General features: G+C 41.1%; 1 protein-coding gene and 1 long non-coding RNA gene across 4 annotated transcripts in view; one reads left to right on the top strand and one right to left on the bottom strand.

Moving 5' to 3' along the window:
* Nucleotides 1-11,973, bottom strand: part of LOC141110628 (uncharacterized) — a 57,220-nt gene extending 45,247 nt beyond the window's left edge. The window contains exon 1 of the long non-coding RNA XR_012236309.1: nt 11,797-11,973. This is a non-coding gene — a long non-coding RNA (uncharacterized lncRNA). The remainder of the gene's footprint in view (nt 1-11,796) is intronic.
* LOC141110626 (uncharacterized) overlaps nt 9,486-14,449 on the top strand; it is a 116,285-nt gene continuing 111,321 nt past the window's right edge. The window contains exon 1 of one of the 3 annotated variants that reach the window (XM_073602072.1): nt 9,486-9,649. In XM_073602072.1, coding sequence (XP_073458173.1) covers nt 9,601-9,649 — 49 coding nt within the window. In that variant the 5' untranslated portion in view covers nt 9,486-9,600. The remainder of the gene's footprint in view (nt 9,650-14,449) is intronic. The other 2 variants (XM_073602074.1, XM_073602073.1) reach the window with 2 other exon arrangements.

Raw genomic sequence — 14,449 nt, 5'->3', positions numbered from 1 at the left:
CTTGTGGTTTGTATGTGCTAGTCTATCTGACGTATCTCAGAACTTTGATGGAATTGTATAAAAATCTTAAGAAACGGAAATATTAAACAGAAGTAACTTTTCCACTGAACTCGTGTCTGTCTCAGTGTGAGCTTACTTGAAGCATGCCTTTATATTCAACAATCTTATCAGGGGTAGATATAATAATATCGGAACTTTTGTTCTGAATCCAAAACATTTTGGCACCCAACGTGGGGCTCGAGGCTAGGATCCCAAGGGATAGCCGATCCAGAAGGGACCGGGACAAGCCAACACGGAGAGACAGGATATGGAAACTGATCGCCTCTAAAAACGGTAAGACACTTTTGATATCTCGTATATCTAGTCTACTGTTTATCCTGTACCCGTGGCTGGTCAACCCCTGTGCCCATATCGGCTTCCTGCGGCCCTCAAAGACAGGTATATATCTTGCCTCAAGTCTGTTGATATAATAAGGAACCTGCAATTATATCTACCTCATGTTTTGTTCTGTTCTGTTTTGTTGATCGATCTTGTGTTTTGTGGTGGCTGTTGGGAATGAGGGATTGCTTATATAGTCACGGATGAAAATAGCTGACGTGGTTTAAACTTCTGGGGAATAGGGACCAGGAGGAGGTGTCAGGATGTGGTTAAACTCCTCCTGGGGAACAAATAATTGTGCGGCAAAGCACGGGTGCAAGGAAGCACGGATAACCAGGAGGGGGCATCAGGATTATGCCCAGCGGTGGCGTGGGGATTCCGTGAGATCTGATCAATCCTGTATTTCTCTACAGTTGTCACACATCTTGTTGCTTGTTGTTGGTTGTTGGTCACATTTTGTTGGTGGTGGTAATGTCATGTCCTAAGTGTGTTTGTGGTCTGTTATTTGGGATACATGAAGAAGGCTGGGGGTTGGTTAAAGTGGTCGAGCCAGGATATAAAAGGAAATGTCTTGGTTGTAAACCCCTGTTAGCGGAGACCACACATGTGTTGGTATTCAGATTAAATGTGCATTACCCAGTCAAACTTGTTGTTGGCAAGTCATTGGAGGTCATCGAGGCCCAAGCTAGAATAACAGGACACGCAGCGGAAAGGTGCCCCTTGCAACCTGAACAACCGGAAGGGTTAGAAGAAAGGGAAAAAGACAGAGTGAGAAGTTTGGGCTTTGAGTTGGAACATGTAAATAACATTTGAAGTGGTGCATTATTGAATATTAACTGCTGTACTCCTTATCTGTTTGATAAGTGTCTTGCTGAGAGGTTTCTCTCTCTCTCTCTCTCTCTTTCTCTCTCTCTCTCTCTCTCTCTCTCTCACTCTGTAATGAGGGCAGTTTGGCTTGTGACTTGGTATTAGAGTGGGAAGGAGAGGGTGCTGTCAAAAAGGGAAAGAAATTGGCAAAAGTGAGTGGTTGATATGCATTTGGGCGGAAGGCTACAAGTAGATGAATGGCGTACTGTTTTTGAAACGTAAATAAGGTCTGTTGTCAGATTTTAGGTTGCTATGAGCAGCAGATGCTTGGTTTAAAGTTGCAAACGCTATTCATGAAATAGGGGGTGGACAGAACATGAAATTAATCAAAATAATCAAAATGGTCGTATTGTATATGTGTATAGAAAACTAGAAAAGAGGAAGCTAAGTAGTCAGCCACCGCCCTATAATGGCATCTGGTCTCCAGGAAGTAGACACTGCCCTCCGTCCCTCTGTTCTAAGTGACACCTCCCCCTGTGGCAACACGCCCTATGCCACCGCCCCCTGAACAGCCCACACCGAAACCCACCCACATGTTTCCAGTGATGGAACATAGTAGCAATCAATGTAGCATTTTAATTAAATAAATAATTTATGTATAGGATGTCTTGAATATTTCTGAATATTTCAGTCAGAATCTGACTTTAGTTGTAATTGCTTACCCTTGCATTATTGAAGCTAAAAGGAGTTTCTCTAATAACAGTAAATGTAGCAAATGTGCTATATTTAAGCAAAAGGTTTTAATTGTGTTTAAGCTGTATTACCAATACTTGGGGAGTTTAAAATGTTCAATTTTAATATTTAAGAGTATTATAAATAAAGAGGACGTTTATATATTCTGGGCATTATGCCAGAAGAACGAAAGAGGAAGTGCTTTCCTTGCTTAAATCTATGTGCTAGATTTAGGCCCCATTTACATTTGAGCGTTTTGTATTCTGAAAAAAAAACAAAAAACAATTATTCTGTATTGAGATGGTTCACATCTCCACTCTAAAACGCCTGAAGCCAATATGTGTACAAGAGGTCACACAAGAAAAGGCAAATCTGTTGAGAAATAGCCCAGAAGTTTACTGATTTGGGTTTTAGCGTGCTGAACAGAGCGCATAGACACATGTTAGCTGCTGCATTTATTTCAGGTCTTAAAGAGTCAATCTGAAAGGGTCTGAGTATAGTGTAATGGAACTTGAGACATTGTTATTAGTAGTTATTAGGTCCAGAATCCTCACAGAGCAGTAGAGAGTAGCTCCTCTCATGATGGCCTCTGACACACCCTATCTGCGCCCACCAGTACCAACTCCACGTGTCTGCTACAACTGCGGAAGACCCAGCCACTCCACAAGGGAATACCGAAGCCCCCGGAAATTCACCCACAGCCAACCAAGCCCCAACCGTGGTCCACATGAAACGCCCAGTACCAGGGACTTGACACCCCACCTCGCCTACCACCTCGCCCACCTCTCCGAATCACATAGACCTCTTCTTCAAGCAAGCCTGTGTCACCTGCCAGCCACACCTGGACTGTACTGCTAAAAGGTGCCCAGAACTCCCCCTCCCAATTCGCCAAGGCAATGGCCCTCATTCTGGATGCCTGGATGAAGTGACACCCAGACATTGTACTCCTTCTGTGGATGACTTCCTGCTTGTGCAGATACCCTTGGTGATGCCTCAATCTTCTCTGAAAACCTCCTCCACTACCTGGCTGAGCAAGGATGCAAGGCCTTAAAGCAAAATGTCCAGAGAGAAAGTGATTTTCCTAGGCCTCTGCATCTCCCAAGGCACCTGACATCTCACTGAAGAAAGAGTTGCAATCAAGGGTATCCCTTTGCCTCAAGGTCAAAAGCCCCTTCACGCCTTTCTAGAATTAATCTCCTACTGCCGTTCTTAGATCCCAGTTCCAGAAGCCTCCTTTTCGATGCAATCCCTTTATGATGCCCTGAAATCTGACCCTTTCATGCTTTTACCAGAAGCTGTGGACAATTTTGAAACTCTGAAGGAGATCCTCTCAACAGCCCTTTGGACCTCCAAGACTATGAAAGACTTTCAAACTGTTTGTCTCAGAGAGTACCAAGTACAGCCCAAACACCTGTCCCCAGCAAGACACCTCCTCAGAATCCAGTGTGCCTTGCTTCTCCCCGATAACATCACCGTCCTCCCATGTGATACCCTTAACCCGTCCACTCTGCTTCTTCTTCTTGAGGGGGAACCTCTTTAGAGAATAATCCTCATCTCACTGCTCATGACTGCTTCGAAGTGATGACAACCCTTGAGAATCCTGACTTGACAATTTTTGTGGATGGTTCCAGGTATGCGGACAGTACTGGACGGTACCACACAGGATACGCAGTCACCACCGAAGATACAGTTCTTCAAGCTTCAGCATTACCCTCCTCCATGTCTGCCCAGGAAGCAGAAGAACTCCAGGCCCTAACTATGGCATGCAAATTGGCAGAAGGAAATTTTGGGATCATTGGAAAAACCAGAGGGTTCCTGACAGCAACAGGAACACCTGTAAAACACAGTGCAGCTATCAAGGACTTAATGGATGCCCTACTCCTCCCAGCACAAGTGGCTATACTTGAGGTAAAGGCGCACGGGAAGCTGGTTTCTCAAGAAGCATGAGGCAATCATCTGGCAGATACCGCTGCGAAACAAGCTGCAGCTGGGACGTGAGAAGTGGTTAGCAGAGTGAATGCACCCATCCTGGATGACCCAATAAACACCCCTGAAGAGACTGTGCAAACCACTATGATTCTACAAAACCCTCCTGTAAACAGGACTCACCTCAAGGAGCAACAGGAGGCAACTGACAAGGAAGAAAAAGAAGTGTGGATCAAAAAAGGAGCCACAGAAGTTGAAGGAATCATGGACGTAAACAAGAGACCGTGTCTACCACAATCAATGTTTCCTGCAGTGGTACAGTGGGCCCACAGTGCCTCTCATCTTTCAAAAACCTTGATGAACGCCCTGATCAACAAATACCTCTTGGCTCCGGGGATCACTCCACTCACCAACAACTTCTGCAAGTCATGCACCATCTGTGCTAGGTGCAATCCTGGAAGAACAGAGAAGGTACCTTTGAAGCATCTAGCAAAAGCCCAGTACCCCTTCCAAAGGATACAGATCGACCACATCCAGATGCCGAAGAGTGGCCGATATGAATTTGCATTGATTGTCATTGACATGTTCTCCATATGGCCAGAAGGCTATCCCGTTACCAACATGACAGCAAAGACCACAGCTAAAAGACTTTTAACAGAAACGTGTGCAGATATGGTGTTCCAGAGGTCATAGAGAGCGATCAGGGGCCGGCTTTTACGGCCTCAGAGACCAAGGAAATATGGGCAGCTTTGGGGGTTACACTAGCTTTCCACACTCCATACCATCCTCAGAGCCTCAGAGCAGTGGGAAGGTGGAAAAATTGAATGGTACAATAAAATCTAGAATGCTAAAAATGTCTCAGGACCGGGAATGAGTTGGCCAGACAGCCTAACCATTGCCTTATTCAGTGTTAGGTACACTCCAAGGGGAAACCTTGGTCTGTCACCCTATAGGACATTATTTGGTTCAGCCCCCAGACTAGTTTGTTATTTCCCAACAGTTGTTATTTCCCAACAACAGTTGCTGCTCCAATCTGATGTATTGACTGATTATGTGACTGCTTTATCTCGAGAATTAACCCGTATCCATTCGGAAGTGTTTTCTTCCATTTCAGATCCAGAGCTAGATACAGCCACACACAAGCTGGTTACTAGTGACTGGGTCCTGATAAAGAAGTTTGTGAGAAAACATACTCTTGAACCCAGATATGATGGTCCTTTCCAGGTTCTCTTAACAACTGCCACATCAGACGAAGTGGCTGGAAAGAACACGTGGATACTGCAAGAAAGTCCCTGTACCTGAGTAAGAGGCCGAGGGGACCAAATGAATCTGTATATCCTTTTCATAGTAATCATTGTTCAGGCACAAGAGGTAGCCATCAAACAAAAAGATGGTATAACACAATTCTTTTATAACTCATCCAATACACATGTTGACACTTTTATATCCTCTTATGAACAGATAATTCCAGGTACTATGTACAAGATCTGGTCCTGGGATGAAGCAGTAAGACCCATGACTGAGTATGTATGCGTCACTGACACCTATTGGGGCAACAACTGTGATTCCTGGGGAGCAGTGGGTTGGAACACTGGGGGTAAAAACCTGAAAATGCCCAAAATAGAAAAGACAAAAATGGGAAGTCACTCTTGGATAGAATGACAATCAACAAACACACAGATCAGTATTACACCAAAGAGTTCAGGCTGAATATTGAGAATCCTAGCCCAGAAGACAGTGGGACCTATGTTCTGGGCCTATGGTGGGGAAGTGGGTATCCCAGTTTTAGAAAGCCTTTCCAACTGAAAGATATGTTCAATAACCCAGAGTGGGGAGTTCCCCAATCCACCTCTAGCTCAAACCCCTTGAGGCCCCATAAACAGACATTAAGGACATGGTGGCCATAGCAGACCCTACCTTTGAGGATACCATGGCTGCAGAAACCGGGTTCTCAGATGTCAACTTGTGGCTCAAGTGGATGAGGTACAGTGCAGGGAAACACAATAAGACCAATTGCTATGTGTGTGTGGGGGGGCTAGACCAAACTTAGGAACGGTACCCCTAAACATACCCCCAGAACATGAGACATGTTTCCTCAGCCTATTTACCAACACAGCCACTTGACCACTCCCTGTGTGAACATTGGAAGAAGGAATATCCCATAGTAACCAAGACCCCCAAGCCAGGAAAAGGTATCACCATATATCCTGGCAATTACACATGTTATGGACGGTATCAGGGAGTTGGGAAACCTCTTGGGAATTTCACTAAGGGTTACTGTGGATCTTATAGTGAGGTGTCTGCAGATCTAGTGCAAAATCAAGTCCAGTCTCTGGAGACGTGTACTGGATCTGCAGAGGCATGAAAATTAGAAGCAGATTGACAGGACAGTGGACAGGAGAATGTGCATTGGCCAAGGCAATAATGCCTCTACATATTCTCTCTGAGAACCCAAGGCTAAATACAAACAACACACCCCAACCTAACAGGAGGCGTAGCAGTGCCCCAGCAGGAAGCTTTGACCCTCATGTATACATAGATGCCATAGGGGTCCCTAGAGGGGTCCCAGATGAGTTCAAAGTAAGAGACCAAGTAGCAGCAGGACTTGCTCAGCGTCATATCAAGAGGTTGTCTTTTGGGAAATAGACGTATGAGTGCTGCCAGCATTGCTGCAGAGGTTGAAGGGGTGGGAGTCAGCCTGTCAGTGCTCAGACAATACGTCGCACACTGCATTAAACAGCATGGCTGTTGATCTAGAAGGAAGCCTCTTCTAAAGATGATGCACAAGAAAGCCCGCAAACAGTTTGGAAGACAAGCAGACTAAGGACTTGGATTACTGGAACCATGTCCTGTGGTCTGATGAGACCAAGATAAACTTATTTCGCTCAGATGGTGTCAAGCGTGTGTGGCGGCAATCAGGTGAGGATTACAAAGACAAGTGTGTCTTGCCTACAGAGAAGCATGGTGGGGGGAGTGTCATGGTCTGGGGCTGCCTGAGTGCTGCTGGCACTGGGGAGCTACAGTTCATTGAGGGAACCATGAATGCCAACATGTACTGTGACATACTGAAACAGAGAATGATCCTTTACCTTTGGAGACTGGGCTGCAGGGCAGTATTCCATCATGATAACGACCCCAAACACACCTCCAAGATGACCACTACCTTGCTAAAGAAGCTGAGGGTAAAGGTGATGGACTGGCCAAGCATGTCTACAGACCTAAACTCTATTGAGCATTTGTGGGGCATCCTCAAACGGAAGGTGGAGGAGCGCAAGGTCTCTAACATCCACCAGCTCTGTGATGTCGTCATGGAGGATTGAAAGAGGACTCTCGTGGCAACCTGTGAAGCTCTGGTGAACTCCATGCTCAAGAGGGTTAAGGCAGTGCTGGAAAATAATGGTGGCCACACAAAATATTGGCACTTTGGGCCAATAGGGGGACATCAGTAAACTGTACCCTGCATGCATGCTTCTCTAGAGACACTCTGCATGTGGTTACTGAACAAATTGGGAAAAAAATGGATTTTGGCTTAAACTGCTCTCGTATGGCAAATCCATTTATCAGAAGTATTAGTTGTACTGTGTTTAGCAGTTTTAAAAGCTTCTCATTTAAAAACAAAAAGGTAAATTCACAATGCTAAAAGTCATACACAATGTGCCTAATTTGCCAAAATGATTATTATTTAAAACTAATATTTGCTGTAAATAATGATCTTATTAGAGAATGATGCATGTGTTACAGCTATGTTAAATAACTCAGATATCTTGCTTTTATTAATTGGACCAGAATTTTGTTGAATTTTAGCGCATAATAATTATATTCCAACCCTTAACCCCTTTGTGTAAAGTGCTTACATATAACTTGCCAGACAACATTCTTTATAATGTAATTGAGCTGCAAAAAGGAAAAATTATTCCCCTTGCTACTGGTATTCATAGGTGGGCACAGCTGGGAACTCAGAGGCACAAATATCACCACTATAATCAGTTTTGGGGTTTAAACAGTGGCGGTGCGTCCATAAGGGCGCACGGGCGCCACCCCCTCTCTCCAGCCACCCCTCTATCACCAATAAATAGATTCATGCATTGCATGAATCTATCTATGGCCGCCGCTGCCACACCCTATTCAGACGCCCAGCCCCTGAATTAAAGTGGCGGGGTATTCTTTGAAGCACCTGATTAGAGCCACAGGCTCTAATAGGCATCAAAAAGGTAAGCAGTGAGCGCCATATTTGGCGCTTGCAGTTCACTCAGCTGTGTTAGAAAAGCGAATGAATATTCACTTTCCTAACACTGAACCGCCTCTCCGCCAATCAGGTGCTCGGGTCTGTTACCCGTCACCTGATTGGCTGAAATGACAGGTGCTGTGATTGGACACCTACCAGGCGTCCAATCATATGAGAGGACGGGAGACGACATCGAGGACATGGTGGAAACCGCTCACTGCTCGCCTCAGATACCCGCTGCCTCACTGAGACAGGGTAAGTGCCGGGCAAACGGTGGGTGGGGGGGCACAGTGGCAGCATTTGATGGGAACAGTGGGAGCATTTGATGGCACAGTGGGAGCATTTGATGGCACAATTGCAGTGTTTGGTGGGCACAGTGGCTGCGTTTGATGGGCACAGTGGCTGCGTTTGATGGTACAGTGAGGCTGCAATTGATGTTTTTTTTCTTTCAGTTTGTTTGCGCCCCCCCCCAAAAAAAAAATTTTGAGCCCCAGCCGCCACTGGGGAAAACCTATGGTCATAGGCTGCCCACCCTTCCACAATGCAGGAGGAAGGCTGGGCAGCAGCAAATGGAGGGGGGGATTCAACTGCTTGGGGAAAGGGCAGGCAACAGCAAAAATAAAACATGGAGTAATACAGCTAAAGGCTGCCAGCCCTTTCCCAAATAAGATCTGTCCAAAAAAATAAAGAAAAAGCAGACATGCCCTAAAAGAGAAGGAGAGGTGATGCCATAGTAAGTGGTGAGTTGTGATGAACTGAACTGTCCTTTTACAGAAATTTGGATGGCAAACCGGAAATCAATGGGCCAAGTCTGTCAAATTAAAAATGTCAATTTTCTAGTTTAATAGGCAAGGAGATGACAAAAAATAGCATGAGGGGTGCTAGACACCAGGGGAGAGGAAGTGTGTTACTTTCATGATTATTAGGAGAAAATAAAGGGAAAAAATAATATTAAAACTCACACAGTCACCTCATTTAAATATTTTCAATATATTACATTTTCATTTTCGGTTTTAGATATGTTTTATGAGGCATTTTGTGGCACATGTTCCTGCTGTCAAACCATTGCCTCAGACTTTTCCTGGGTTACCAATCACACCCTTCAGGGATAGCAGAGGGGTATGCATTTGCCCTGCTGTCTGGGTACATAGGCTTTACTATTTTCTCACTGTGCGTTTGTAGTTCGTTGGTGAGAACAGGGGTTAAATTCTTTCTTGAAATGTAGAAAATTGTTTTTGGATACAAAGTAACATTTACAAACCATTCCAAGTCTTTGCACAGGTGTCCAAACATTTCAGAACATTTGTTGAACAAACAGTAAAATGCAACTGTGTAAAATATGGATTTTGCCAAAGAGGAACTGCTTGTACACCTTGTACCCTGTACCTTGGCACAAAATGAAACTCAAATTAGTATAAATATCTCTCCTATATTCCCAAACCCTCGCTCAACTCTAGTTTCAGGTACAAGATCTGTCAGGCTACTCGAATATTGGCCTTCGAAACTGAACCATAACCATAACTTCCATAACCATGAATGAAATCTTCGTCTTTTTGATCTTGAGTGCTATGGTAACTACAGGTAAGAAATACTTATAGCATAAAATTGTATTTTTCTTTTTAATTTGTGTTGCTCCATTGTACTAAATGTTTGTACTCTAATACAAACTGGAAGTAGTAAATTGTAAGCCACAGAGTGTGTAAATCCTAACAACGAACTGGTCTTATTTACTCCAATTGTGTCTGTTAAATATATATTGAAAGCATTTTGTTAAAACTATTTATAAAATGCAATAGAATACCAGTTGATTCTGTCAGAGATACAAAGCTGATAATCTTTTGAAAGGTCAGTTACGGAAAAAGAAGTTTGTTGAAAAGTTTGTTGAAAAGCAACATAACCCTGAACTTATAGAGAGGGTCCACCATAAATGTCTTACTGGTCCATCCAGGGCTAACAATAAAGACACATGGCCCCAGATGGATGTTAAAAGAGAAGTATGGGTTTCACAAAAAAAAAATCTAGACCAAGAACTGGGCAATCAAACTATACTTTAGCAGCTTTCGAATGAACTGCACGCCTATGATCCATAGGACAAGAACAGCCCAAAAAAGCTTTGGCTATACTTCTCAGATATATTTCATAACACATAGAACAGAGGGAGTAGTCTATGCCCTCCAATGCCCATGCCAGATCCAATATATTGGACAAACCAAATGACCAATGTGTATGAGAATTAGGGAACATGTCCAATACATTACAAAAGGTTACCCTAAACATAGCATCTCAAACCATGATGCAACTCATTACAATAAAGACTTCTCCTCCTAATTTTTTGGGGAATTAAAAAAAAAAACCCTATTGGGAGGGAAGTAATAAAATGACCACCCTCAGCCAGCGGGAGTCTTTTTGGATACATGAGACCCTTCATCCGCTAGGCCACAATATTGAATTTGGCATTAACTGTTTTATCAGTAATTATTAGCTTAGGTTATCAATTTTATCATTTTTTGTCAATATGTAATATTTAGTGTGTCACGTATTATTATTTTCCTCATATCTCTCATATAATTTTATTATATTTTTAAGGTAAACATAGTTGATTATTAGTGAATTTTGGGGAATCATTTTTGAGCTGCACATTTAGTGACATCATGCTTGTCAATTTTACTTATCTTGCCTTTACTTTTTTACCCTGTATTATTTTTTACTCTACATTATTATTTCTTTAGCATATTCCAATCAGAATGTAATACTCAATAGGATCGTTTTAAATAAGATATCTGGTTCATTTATATATATTTTCACATTTACATTCATTCTGACCATATGAATGTTTTATTTCCTAGACATTCGTTTCATTCCAAATTAGTTTTTTAATGAACTTTGACAAATTTGTTAATTCGTTAATATCCAAATGAATGAAAACCCATTTAACAAACTTTTCTGAATATTCATAATTTTGAATATTCAAAAATTCGTAAATTTGAAAAAATTCGTAAATTTGAAAAAATTTGTAAATTTGAAAAAATTCGTAAATTTGGAAATTCGAAAAAAATCGGAAATTCTAAATGAATCTGAAATTCGGAAATTCGAAAATTAAAAAAAAATCGGAAATTCGAAAACATGAAAAACCGAAAATTCGAAAATCTGAAATAACTAACTAATAACCTAAGTATTACTAACTATTAAATTATAGGTATTGGATTTCCCGTTCAAATTTGGCTGTTAGTGAATGTAAAAAATACAAATGTATCCGAAGTTATGAATTATCCAAAATAACGAATGCCATATCTAAACGAATGGAACATTACAAATTAATAATAATAAATTACAATAATAATAATAAAATGATTTATTATTATTTATTATTAATTTGTTCCATTCCATTTGTTTAGATGCAGCATTCGTTATTTCGGATAATTCGTAACTTTTGATAAATTGGTATTCAGTCACTAATAGCCATAATAACACATTTGAAAGGAAATTCCAATAGCTATAATTTAATAGTTAGTAATAGTTAAGTTACCTTATATACTTGAGTATAGGTCGTTCCGAATATAAGCCAAGGCCCCTAATTTACCACAAAAAACTGGGTAAAACGTATTGACCCGAGTATAAGCCGAGGGTGAGAAATGCAGCAGCTACTGTAAGTGAAAAAGAGGGTCAACAATGCCCATCTGCAGCTGCATGCCTCCCTGTGTCCTGTGCATGTGTCCTGTGCAGCCTACCTGTTTCCTGTGCATGCGTCTGTGTGCCGATCTGCATCCACCGATCAGCTAGTGATAATAACATTTGGCAACCATTCCACTGTTCAAAAGCCGGTCAGCGGTCAACCTATCACAGACATTCTCTTATCCTCATACCACGGACGAGGATGAGAGAATGTCCATGATAGACTGTACACTGACTGCTGGGAAATTGAGTGTTCTGCCTATCTCAGACGAGGAGGAGGCGCTGCTTTTGAACAGTGGAATGGCCATAGTCTGTCTGCATGACATGCTGATCATGTAGGCAGATGGCGGTGACTCGAGTATAAGTCAAGGGGGGCACTTTCAGCCTAAAGAAAAGGGCTGAAAATCTCAACTTATACTCGAGTATATACGGTATTATTAGTTAGTTATTTCAGATTTTCAAATTTTCTGGTTTTCAAATTTCAGATTTTTTAAACATTTTCCAATTTGTTTTCTTTTTGAATTTCATATTTACCAATTTTTTTTGAACTTCCAATTTTTTTTCAAATTTTCGAATTTCCAAATTCGAAGTTTTTTCGAACTACTGAATTTTTTCGAATTTACATTTTTTTTAATTTATGAATTGCGATCATAACAAATGACCAGAAAAACGGAAAAAAAAAATAAATGAATTTTTCGGCAGTGCACATGTCTATTATTTTACCTTAATATTTTTAATTTCATATATATAACTATGCCACTGATCATGTCTCAGCTTTGCTCCATACCATACTCTGGTATATCTGATCTCATAAGCCTTTGGTAATTTTTTTTTATATTAGTATATTTTTATATATAAATAGTTACATTTTTTAAAATTTTTATACCTATTTATGTATATTTCTTACACATTTTATATCATTTTTATAACACTTTATTGTCTTGTTTAATAAAGTATTGTTCACTATTAAAGTAGTATTAAAGTTTTGTTCTCTTTTAAATTTAAAACTTAAAATTTAAAACAGCACTGCTTGTCACTGGCTCCTCCTGACCGGTTTCATCACTAGACACGTGACTTTTTCAAAGGTGACCATGTGACGACCTTGCTTAGTATTTATAGTGTGCATGCCAGTTGCCATAGTGACCAGGGAGTGTAAGGCCCCTTTCACACTGGGGCGGTGGGGGCATCGGCGGTACAACAGCGCTATTTTTAGCGCTGCTGTACCGTCGTTCTTGCAGCGGTATTCGGCCGCTAGCGGTTCGGTTTTAACCCCCGCTGGCGGCCGAAAAAGGGTTAAATCCGCTCGTACAGCGCGGCTATAGCCGCGGTATTACCGCGGTATAGCCGCGCTGTCCCATTGATTTCAATGGGCAGGAGCGGTTTAGGAGCGGCCCTCGGGCTTTCACACTGAACAAACAGCGGAGGCTGTTTAGGGGCGGTTTTCAGGCGGTATTTTTAGCGCAATACCATCTGAAAACCGCTCCAGTGTGAAAGGGGCCTTATGCATCATCATGCTGCTATATGCGTTCTGCACTACATTCAAACAACATAATATCCATACAAAGTAACAATTTAATACATATAGATACATCATTTTTACAATAAAACATATATTTAAAAACATAATTGCAACTCTACCCTAAGACCCATTTAAATACATGAAGTAAGCAGATATAACCTAGGAACTCCCTCCAGTGGTGAACCAATGGAATTACATCTCTACATAATCATCCTTTAATGAGCTAAGGGTAAATGGATGTGTATGAGATAGAAAGATGCTAGAAAGACGCTAACAAAAAAAATCGCTAAAAATTTTTTTGACAAAAATATTTAAAAGATATATAATAAAATTATTAAAAATATTTTAAAATATTAGAACTTGTTTTGGAGGAGCAGATGTCAAGAGAAAAAAATCTGAAATAAAACAATTTATATCAAAATCTACATTTAAGCCAAAAGGTGCAAGAGTACCCATTTCAAAAATCAATTTTGATTAGTTTTTACTTAATTATCTCACTTTATTGCTACCCCGCCAGTGCGGTTTATATTTTTCAATGGCCCAAAATTTCAATAACGCAGGGTCTTTGTCATGATATAGAGCAAAATGGCGTGACATACTGTGTTTTGGAAAACCTTTTTCAATATTCTGTATGTGCTCCCGAATGCGTTTCCACATAGGGCATTTCGTTCTTCCCACATACTGTAGGGAGCACGGACATTGTAATACTACAACACCCCCTTAGTTCTACATGACACAAAATCTTTGATTTCAAAATCTTTGTTTTTACTGGTAGATGCGAAATTGATGCATTTTTGACCATTTTGCTTTGTATTTCTACAAGCATAGCATCTTTTACATGCAAAGAAACCCTTTCCTTGAAAAAATGTGAACCCCTGTGAGATTTTTGGAGGGCCGAAAAAATTTTCGCTATTAAATCCCTTAACCACTTGACAACTGGGCACTTAAACCCCCTTCCTAACCAGACCAATTTTCAGCTTTCGGTGCTCTCACATTTTGAATGACAATTACTCAGTCAGGCAACACTGTACCCATATGAAATTTTTGTCCTTTTTTTCACACAAATAGAGCTTTCTTTTGGTGGTATTTAATCACCGTTGGGTTTTTTATTTTTTGCTCTATAAAAGAAAAAAGACTGAAAATTCGGTAAAAAAATGAAATTTTCTTTGTTTCCGTTATAAAATTTAGCA

Source organism: Aquarana catesbeiana, linkage group LG10 (genome assembly GCF_042186555.1).
Source record: "Aquarana catesbeiana isolate 2022-GZ linkage group LG10, ASM4218655v1, whole genome shotgun sequence".
In the NCBI taxonomy this organism is placed as follows: Eukaryota; Metazoa; Chordata; class Amphibia; order Anura; family Ranidae; genus Aquarana; species Aquarana catesbeiana.
The sequence above is the reverse complement of the archived record's forward strand: the minus strand, read 5'-3'. Positions and strand labels throughout refer to the sequence as shown.